The 10,422-nt window shown below is 39.5% G+C and overlaps 1 protein-coding gene across 1 annotated transcript in view; it reads right to left on the minus strand.

Annotated features, from left to right (window-relative positions):
* aaas (achalasia, adrenocortical insufficiency, alacrimia) overlaps positions 1–10,190 on the minus strand; it is a 14,454-nt gene extending 4,264 nt beyond the window's left edge. The window contains exons 1-12 of the mRNA XM_077738078.1: positions 9,689–10,190; positions 9,066–9,196; positions 6,531–6,586; positions 6,364–6,455; positions 6,212–6,258; positions 5,752–5,850; positions 5,522–5,665; positions 2,189–2,309; positions 1,981–2,105; positions 1,777–1,837; positions 1,605–1,695; positions 953–1,046 (exon numbers count right to left, since the gene is read on the minus strand). Of these exons, the coding sequence (XP_077594204.1) occupies positions 953–1,046; positions 1,605–1,695; positions 1,777–1,837; positions 1,981–2,105; positions 2,189–2,309; positions 5,522–5,665; positions 5,752–5,850; positions 6,212–6,258; positions 6,364–6,455; positions 6,531–6,586; positions 9,066–9,196; positions 9,689–9,799 (1,172 nt within the window). The 5' untranslated portion in view covers positions 9,800–10,190. The remainder of the gene's footprint in view (positions 1–952; positions 1,047–1,604; positions 1,696–1,776; positions 1,838–1,980; positions 2,106–2,188; positions 2,310–5,521; positions 5,666–5,751; positions 5,851–6,211; positions 6,259–6,363; positions 6,456–6,530; positions 6,587–9,065; positions 9,197–9,688) is intronic.
* Between the last annotated feature and the right edge of the window lie 232 nt (positions 10,191–10,422).

The following is a 10,422-nucleotide window of genomic DNA, read 5'->3' on the forward strand; positions in this document are numbered from 1 at the left end:
CTCACACATATATACACATAAATATACACGCATATACACGCATATATACTCACACATATATACACATAAATATACACGCATATATACACACATATACATACATATATACACACATACACACACACACACGTATACACACACATAGACACACACACATGTACACACACATATATACACATAAACACACAAACACACATATACACACATTCACACATTTATATACAGTGTTCCCTCGGTTATCGCGGTGAATGGGGACAGGGACCCCCCGCGATAGCTGCGTTTCCGCGAAGTAGGCGTGCACCTTCAAAAATGCTTAAAGAAACGTGTAACACGTGCACAAAAGCACCAAGAAGCAAAAACATCATAGTAGTCCGGATGGAGGATCTTCTGCAGTTTTTTTTGCACATAAGAAACATCGTTATTGGGAGTTGTGAACATTGTTTTCTTTGGGGCGGTGTAGATGCGCCTAGAACAGCCATGACGTCATCAATGCGATTCCTGAACTCTCACCATGTTATTGACCATTTCTTTGGCCTTTTTTTGATGCAATTACTAATTCTTATTGAATATTTTGTTTCCACCTCTTGTAAAATGATGTAATTTATAATTTTAATTTAATATCTTTAAAAAAAAAAAATCCTGAAAAAAATCAGCGAAGCTCTGAGTCCGCGATAGCTGAAGCGCTAAGTAGCGAGGGAACACTGTATATACACACACACACACACATATATATATATATACACACGTGCGCGCGCACACATATATATACATATACATACGTATACGTATACATATACATATACATATACACACACACATATACTGTAGGATTGCTTTGCAGTTGTCTAATCACCCTCTTGCTACTGCCACAATGTAATTTCCCCAATACGGGATGAATAAAGTTATCCAATCCAGTATTTTTTCTTTAGGGCTAGCTGTTTCGATTACTTACATGACATCTCCCTCTGGTGTGTTAAATGTCGTCTGAGATAGGTCTGCCACCAGTGATGCTACTAGTGGGCCTTTTGATGTGCCTGAAGGGACACCTATAAAAAAAAAAAAAAAAACATTAAGCCAAATCAAACTGCATTCAATACATAGATTTTACAGATATTTTTAAAAAGCTACGACTGTAATCCTGTACCAGTTTGCAACTTCAGTATGTCACCCCCGAGTGCCTCACAATAATATACCATTTTCCATACAGTGCTAGTGATCATAAATTAGTCTTTACATATGCATAGAAGTGTAATTTTTAATAAATACACTTGATAATTGCACTTGTGTACTTGTATTTGTGTAGGTACTAATAATTAGTGGATTTTTGATTTAAATGGCAATGTCTGGTCTACATTAACCGTGACATAATTATCAAGGAGTGCATGAATTAAATGTTAGTTATAAAAATATGAAAAGTACGTAATGTATTAATATTCAAACCTAATATATAAAAACATGTTTTTGTTTACAGGTTATTGAGAGATTCAATCCAACGTCTACAATATTACTATATGTCTATTGTACTTTTTAAAGGACAATGCAATGCATATGCAATGCTAACTCCTCAACAAAGACGGCCTTTAGAGGGTTTTTTTTTTAACTACCTGGTGTGTCAGTGAAGGTAAGAGCATAGATAACAGGTTCTCTCTGCACAGTGAAGAGAAGTCGACTCCCATCTGGACTCCAACAGCCAGACTAAAAGAAACCATGAAGTTACTTTGACATATCACAGCCACAGAAATTAGAGGGCTTTTGAAACATAGCGACTTTGCTTACCTGGCAGCGCCCTTTGTCACATGGCCAACGTTCACATGTCCACATCCTAGTCTCCCAAACCCTAAAGAATAATGTGTTCAGATAATCTTGCTTGGGAAAAAACGACTATTAAAGCAGGTATTATAATAAAGTGTAAGCATTGCTGCTCAATTGCCAAGTTTTGTGTTTAGGAAAAAAAGACAACCAAACATATGAGACTTGAACCTGAAAAGAGCAGAAGGCGTTGAGGCGAGAAGATGGCTCCCATCAGTGGACCAGGAGAGAAAGGTGACCCCTCCACCTCCAACGCGCTGGAGAGGTACACAGATCTCTGCAGCTACATCCCATAACTGCCAACGGGGGTAACAATATAGAACTTTATTCTATTGTGTATATCAACAATATAGAATTGTGGTGATAAGCCTTACTATACCATCATTGCTGTGTCCATAGGTGAGGCTGATGCAAGGAGAGTGCCATTCGGTGACCAAGCGATCGAAGTGACTGGTGAGTGGCCGGGATGAGACAAAACCTGAGCGCATCCAGATGAAGGCCTGTGCAAAAGGCCACATAGGACATTTTGTCACCCGAGTGCCTCACAATAATATACGATTTTCCATACAATGCTAGTGATAACAATTCTTACACGATATGGAGACATTCATCAATATGTGTCAGGAAATCAATCTACGATGTAACGGATAGAAAAACATTTTTTTGCACTTTTCCACGATTGTGCAAAAAAACCTGTCTTCCTCAAGGACGGTGCAACCCATCTGTAAATAAATACTGTACCACTATAATAATGTTTTTTTTTTTAAAGGAGTGTCATTCTTAACTCATTGCCTGTCATTGTGATTGAACCAATCTATTTTGACCAGGAGAGGCATTCGTTCATTAATTTTCCGAATCGTTTATCCTCACTAGGGTTGCGGGGGTCCTGGATCCTATCCCAGCTGGCTTTAGGCCAGAGGCGTAGGACACCCTGAATCGGTGGCCAGCCGATCACAGGGCACGAGGAAATGGACAACTATCACTCTCACACTCATACCTAGGGGCAATTTAGAGTGTCCAATCAGCCGACCATGCATGTTTTTTGGAATGTTGGAGGAAACCGGAGTTCCCACAAAAAACTCAAACAGGCCAAGGGAGAACATGCAAACTTCACACAGGTGAACCGACCTGGATTTGAACCCAGAGCTGTGAGGCCGATGTGCTAACCGTGGAGCCGCCAACACCAGGAGAGCCACATCAACAAATTCAGTCAATGGGAGCCAATGAGTAAAATCTGGTTTAACAATTTTTGAATTAACAATAAACAAAACAGTTCAAGGACTGTTAAGAGATGATGATTCATTTACTAATCTGCCGATCAAGATATAGAGCTCGAGAGATATAGAGAGATATAGAGAGATCGAGAGAGATCGAGAAGGATCGAGAGAGATCGAGAGAGATCGAGAAGGATCGAGAAGGATCGAGAGAGATCGAGATGGAGAGAGAGAGTGAGAGATGGAGAGAGAGAGTGAGAGATGGAGAGAAAGGGAGAGATATTGAGAAAGAGATACAGACGGATGTAGATCGAGAGATATTGAGAGAAAGAGATCGAGACAAAGAGATCAAGAGAGGGATCGAGAGAGATACAGTTGTGATCAAAAGTTTACATACATAACAATTTCATGGGTCTCTTGAGTTTCCAGTTATTTCTACAACTGATTTTTCTCTGATAGTGATTGGAACAGATACTTCTTTGTCACACAAAAAACATTCATGAAGTCTGGTTCTTCTATGACTGTATGACGGTCTCTGAACCTGCAGCAACACGTGACGTGACGACTACACATATCCCTACTATGAAATTAAGTCAAGTCGAATTGAAGAAACAGGAAGGTTGTTTGGTGCAGATCTACCTTCCACAGGATGACTGAGGGAGGGTAAGTATAAAGACAGAGGTAAGTGATCCATCTTATTCTTGTTGGCATCGGTGAGGCAACTTGTAGTCGCCGGAAAATGGCGCTCAAGGCGGAGAGCTAACAAGTATGAATATGTCATAAATAAATGTCATAAATGTGTCTGGCCTGGGAAGACGAACTTGTGGAGAAGCACTATACAATTTCGTCATACGCTGCTGAGGGTATGATGACTACTAGGCTTTTTGTCAAGTCAATGATGACGACAATGCCTATGTCTGATTTTCATTTTTTCATTATGGGTGATTAGGAAAAAAAGTGATCAAATCTACTGGGTCAAAAATATACATACAACAGAGCTAATATTTGGTAACATGTCCCTTGGCCAATTTCACTTCAATTAGGCGCTTTTGGCAGCCATCCACAAACTTCTGGCAAGCTTCTGGTTGAATGTTTGAGCACTCCTCTGGACAGAATTGGTGCAGTTCAGTTCAATTTGATGGCTTTCTGACATGGACTCAAAGGTGTTTAAGTCAGGACTTGAGGAAGGCCATTCGAAAACCTTAATTCCATTAGCACTTTTGATGTGTGTTTGGGGTCATTGTCCTGGTGGAACACCCAACTGCGCCCAAGACCCAATCTTTGGGCTGATGACTTTAGATTATCTTGAAAAATTTGAAGGTAATCCTCCTTCATTATCCCATTTAGTCTCTGTAAAGCACCAGTTCCATTAGTAGCAAAACACTACCACCACCATGCTTGACGGCAGGCATGGTGTACTTGGGGTTAAAGTCCTCACATTTTCTCCTCCAAACCTATTGCTGGGCATTGTGGCCAAACAGCTCGGTTTTTGTTTCGTCTGACCACAGACCTTTCCTCCAGGTCTTATCTTTGTCCATGCGATCAGCAGCAAACTTCAGTCGAGTCTTAAGGTGCCGCTTTTGGATCAAAGGCTTCCTTCTTGCACAACAGCCTCTCAGTCCATGGAGATACAAAACACGCTTGACTGTGGACACTGACACCGGTGTTCCAGCAGCTTCTAATTCTTGGCAGATCTGCTTTTTGGTGATTCTCGGTTGAATCTTCACCCTCCTGACCAATTTTCTCTCAGGAGCAGATGATAGCTTGCATTTTCTTCCTGATTGTGGCAGAGGCAAAACAGTGCCATGCACTTTATACTTACAAACAATTGTTTGCACTGTTGCTTCCTGGGACATGCAGCGGCTTTGAAATGGCTCCACAACTTTCTATGTCACCAAAATTGCTAATTCGTTTTGCAGCATGTATATTTTTGACCAAGCAGATTTGATCACTTTTCTGTCGATCCATATACGTTTGGCGTAATCCACAAAATCAGTCTAATTTTAGTTCTATTAAACACATTTTATTACTATTATAACACTAGTTATGAGTTACTTTGTTAACAGATGGCGAATTAGAGAAATAAAATAAAAATGCCAATCCAATCCTGATTTTGGTGTTTTACAGAGGGTTGGAACAAATTAATTTGTTTTTAGTTCATTTCAATGGGAAACGTTCGTTCGAGTTACGAGTATATTGACATACAAGCTCAGGCCCAGAACGAATTAAGCCCACATGTATTTCAAATATCATAGAGGAAAACAAATAAGAGCTGACTATTTGATGATGTAGGATTTATTAATTTACTTGTTAGTGTATTGTTAGAGGAACAGAACGCCAAGGATTCATATAGGATAGCTACATGGAGGAAAAAACTACTTGTGCTGCCCTTTTACCACTAGGAAGTAGTGTGTGTCACTTGTTCAAATGGTGCAGAGGCATCGCTGAAATGCTCTAAAATAAAGAAAGAATGAGGAAAAAAATTCAAATTTACATGCCTGGTTGACAGCGAGCAGGGATCCACATGCCATACCAGTATACCATTCTGGCAAGCCACAGCTAGTCCGGATGCACAAAGCGGCTTCCACTGCGCTGCTGCAACATTCCTCTGAAGACGGTGCTTCAGGGTGGGCGTTGTAGCACTAAAAATAATTTCAAACAAGGACAAATCGAGTAAATTGCTTGTTTTATGTTTGGGCTACACGTTTGGAGAATGGAGCTCCATTACCTTTTGGGATTGTAGATCTTAATTGAGTCATCCAATAGGGCGACAGCAAACTTATCAGTATGAGGATGCCAGGCAAAAGCTCGCACCACGCAGTCTGACCTGACAAAGGAGATGAATAACGTGGTAATGCTTACAAAATACAATGTTTTTTTTTTCTTACTTAATTTCTAGACGAGCCAGATGGCTGCTGCTGAATACCTAAGACTTGAAAGGAAGTGATGATTAAAGGGAAAACAAAACTACCCTTTTTTCCAAGAACATTTTTCAATGTGCCAGTTCTAGGCAAAACTTGATTCACTCAATGATAGATTCTGCCCTTAAATTTACCCCCACTAACACCACATTACTTATACGCATATTGATAACCTATTTTGAATCTAATGTAAATGCACAGTTGTATCTTATTTTCCTGAGGACACAAATTGAATTCCTCTCATAGAACAAATGCCAGTCCACTCACCAATTCAGCACCTGTGAAAACTCTGCGATCATGTCCTCGCTGCTTAACTGCAGACCACAAGAAAAATAGAATTCCATGTCAATCTAATGCTGAAAACATAATGTCATTCTGTGAGCTCACAATGACTAATTGAATTAAAAGGCAGCGCTTACAGTGAGATGAGGAAACAACGAACTGCGAAAGGAAGTAATCATCTGCAGCAAAGCCAGGATGCAGCCAGAACTCACGGACATCCATTTAGGCACTGTAGGAGAGGGCAATAGGCTTAACAAACCTCCAGATTACTGAATATGTCAACCATTCATGACAAATCGCATACCCTCTTCATGAGAATTGGTAATTTCCTTCAGTAGACCTGTTAAACCACTATCCCGCCTGAAAGCACAAGAAAGAGGCTTGTAGTTATTACACTACAATTTTATATATTTATTCAGAGGTCAACAGACAACAAGCTCTCTTTTCCCCATGACACCTTGGATACAAAATACAAAAACCAAAACAATAAATAACTAATGGTCAGCTCTCACAATCAAATACAGATTGTATACCCTTGGAAAGTGAGTTCTTAAAATTATTTAAAGAGGACATTCCAAGTAACCAACTTGCCTATTTCGGTATCCAATAATGATGTCTTTGAATAAACATGGAAACCATTTTTAAATTAAATTCAGGATATTTTTTCTTATATATTTACAGAGGCATTTGTCTGGATAAATCCCTTTTTGGTTTAATTTTTTTGAGCTTCAATATTTTTCAAGATGCATTTGTCAGTTATTCCCAGAGCTACCAACCTCCTTCGACCCCATTTCCGGAGTATTTCTGGGGTGAATGAATTCACGCAAAATCAATATAAAATGTAAATGAAAACAAGCACAAGACAATTTAAATCAAACTGTTATGATCATGTTTTTACATAAATTGAAATAGTGTTTTTGCAACCTATTGGAAAAGTACAGCATAATGAAAATAAGTATAAAAGTGAAGAAAGTGTAATTTTCTACAATATTAACATACTTTTTTCAGCCACAAAACTTACACGCCACACCCACACGCTAAAAACACATTTTCAAAAAGGCAAAGGAAGCCTATGGGTTTATTCTGTAATACTATTATATATGTGTGTGAATTTAGTCATTTTTGTATATGAGCTTCTTCAAATTGTCAAAAGAGAACTCGGGGTCGTAACAAGTTACCTAGTCCTCGTGACAAGGACAGTTGATCTGACATCTCACCCAGTCCCAGGCTCCGAGGACTGTTGATCTGGGTTTGCAGCGAAGAGCCGTCAAGGACTCTTGATACCAACAGATGGATATCAATCACTTCCTGAAACACTCGCATAGTGTTCCTACATCGTGACGCGCTTCTTGCTTCTTTATGGAATTGTTATGCCGAAGGAAGGCGTGATTATTTAAATTCAAATGAAGTTTGTTTTTAGCTTCCTCTTTTTATTATTGTTAAATACCTTAATTGTTATAATAATTGCAGATGTTGTTTTTGCTTAAGCATGTTGGATTAATCAATAATCTTGTAATTGTTTTGATTTATGGCCTTAAAGCCGTACGAGAAATTACTGTTCGGCAGATACTTCGGAGACCGGGAGGAAGTCTTGATGTATTTTCCCTTGTAAGGTTGTTTACCAAGATGCCTATTTAATTAAATGTCAATAATTGAATCAGATGTCTGCCAGCAGTGTTTAATAATTACATCAAAAGTGTAATTTTTAATGAACCTATCAGAAGCAAAACAGAGTTTGGTGGTACTTTATTTAGCCATTTTGCAATGTACTCAGGTCATCATCACCCACAAATCCTTCAAAGTCCTCTTTTTCGGTGTCTGAATTGAACAATTGTCAATCGAAAACGCTGAGTTTAATACGTTCGTCCAGGCGGCCACAATCCATTTGCAAATAGTAGCTAGCTGGTAGCTAGCGAAACTTTCCAACGCTGCTTTCCATGCTTCGTCAAGCTGTGTTGATGTCGATGTGTGCAAGCCACAATCCATTCGCAAATATTAGCTAGCGCGACTACCCCGGCACTGCCTGCCACCCTTCGTAAAGCTGTGTTGATGTCGATGTATACTGGGCACAATCCATTCGCAAATAGTAGCTAGCTGGTAGCTAGAGAAACTTTCCAACGCTGCTTTCCATGCTTTGTCAAGCTGTGTTGATGTATACAGGCCATCCATTGGGTGTATTGACAAAAGACCTAGAAATACCAGCAGTCACTGCGCAGTAGTTTTTCTACGGGAGAATAGTAGTCGGGGTACCCTATCGACTGAGTTATTTTATTTTACCGTGATAACAATTTTATTATTGGTCCATATATAAAGCACACTGGATTATAAAAAACGTAAAAATAAGATGCCTCATGGTGTAGAGGTTCACTCGCCTGACCTCGTTGCGGGCAGATGTGGTCTGATTCCCGCAGGCGGCGGTATGATTGGGAGTGCGGATGGTCGTTTGTCTGTGTCCCCTACGACTGAATGGCGACCAGTCTAGGGTGTAGTCTGCCTTTCGCCCAAAGACAGCTGGGTTAGGCTTCACGTGGGGCGATATGGAAGATGAATGAATGAATTAATGAATGAATGCATGTAAAAATAACTACATTTAAAAAAATCATTATACTTCAAATCAGCGCTTTGTGGTGTTCGGATGGTGTAAGTGTAGTTCAAATTCATCTAATTTGTATAGATATATATCTAATTAGTTACAAGTAAATTGTCTGATTGTTCCAAATGTTTTTTCTTTTCCATAAACCTTGATAAGTTTCTCAAAGATATCAGAATAAAACTGCTAGCCAGGTGATCAAATCTGTGTTGCATGCATATTACACTCAAAACTGTCCAAAATCCATACCAAACAGCTGCACTCCTCATCCACAATGTTTCTGAGTGGTCCAGGAATGCTGCTTTGCTGCTGCTGTTCTCCATACGACTGTGTAGCTTCAGGGACTCTCGTGGGAAATACAAAGACTGAGGACTTGACTCCTATTGAGAACATACAGATTAGACATTAGAAGAATAACAACCTATTTTTGCTCCGCCCACTAAAACATCTCCAAACACATGATGTCACACCTAGAATTAGCTGCACATTTTCACAATCTGCTGTCATGATGTACTTTCTATTCTCTTAATGCCATGTGATAGTTCCATCAGTCAGTCAACATGTACTAGTTGGCGCAGCACAAGTATCGTATTTACATATATATATCTATGTATGCGTGTGTGTGTCTACGCGCCACAACTGACCACAACTGTACATACACATGTACACATTCGTACACATGTACACACGTACACACACACACACAAAACACACGTATCGTAAAAAAAAAATTGCAGATCTCTCATAAATTCAAATAAACAATTGTAGCTGACCGATTACGTTTGTTGTTTTGCCTTTATGTATTTCAATTTTATTAAACTGTAACCAACATCACAGGTTAGGTTATTTTAAGTAATAAAATGAAAGTAGACCTGCTGCAGAAGTTGCTCCGCGCAGCTGCCCGCCAGGAGCTCGTTGTTCGACTCGCAAAATGTCGTCTGTCCGGGGGCAAGCGGAGGAGGGAATAAAGCAAGAGAGCACATCTTTTGGGAGGCAGGGAACAAAGCCTGAAGTGCAAATAATGTTTTTAGAAAAATCTAGGGTTAAAGCTGTCCCACACTGTCTAAATCCAAATGCTACTACTTTGCTGCTAACCAAACAAAATTAGCACTGGCAAATTGTCTACAACCGTAATGATGTCAGCACTTCGCCTTCCGAGTCAGACGTCATTTAGCTTACGTTTCGACCAGTCAAATGTCAAACGCAAATTTTTGGACATATAACTTCTTGGCTCTCAAGATATAATTCGAAACTTGAATTGGTTGTATTGAATCCCCCCGTGGAAGCTAGGGCATACGGGTCGCTAAGAGGTACAAACAGTCCAGCTTGTGCAACTAATTATCTACAACTACGCTCCCTTCTGGTTCCGGCTAGCATTGCACAGTGACTAACAAACGCCTGGCTATTTATTGTCTGTCATAGACCGATAGGTATTGACTCTTCGTTTAATATTTAAATTAGTTTATTACAGAAGCGTATTGCATTCATTTAAAAAAAAGCTCTGGTCGTTTTTCAATATAATTTATTTTTGGAGCCTTTTTATGAATTATTTTTTAAAACAGTTTTTTTGGAATACTTTTTCCCCACCTCCATTTTTTTCTGATGT

This window comes from Stigmatopora nigra, chromosome 1 (genome assembly GCF_051989575.1).
Source record: "Stigmatopora nigra isolate UIUO_SnigA chromosome 1, RoL_Snig_1.1, whole genome shotgun sequence".
In the NCBI taxonomy this organism is placed as follows: domain Eukaryota; kingdom Metazoa; phylum Chordata; class Actinopteri; order Syngnathiformes; family Syngnathidae; genus Stigmatopora; species Stigmatopora nigra.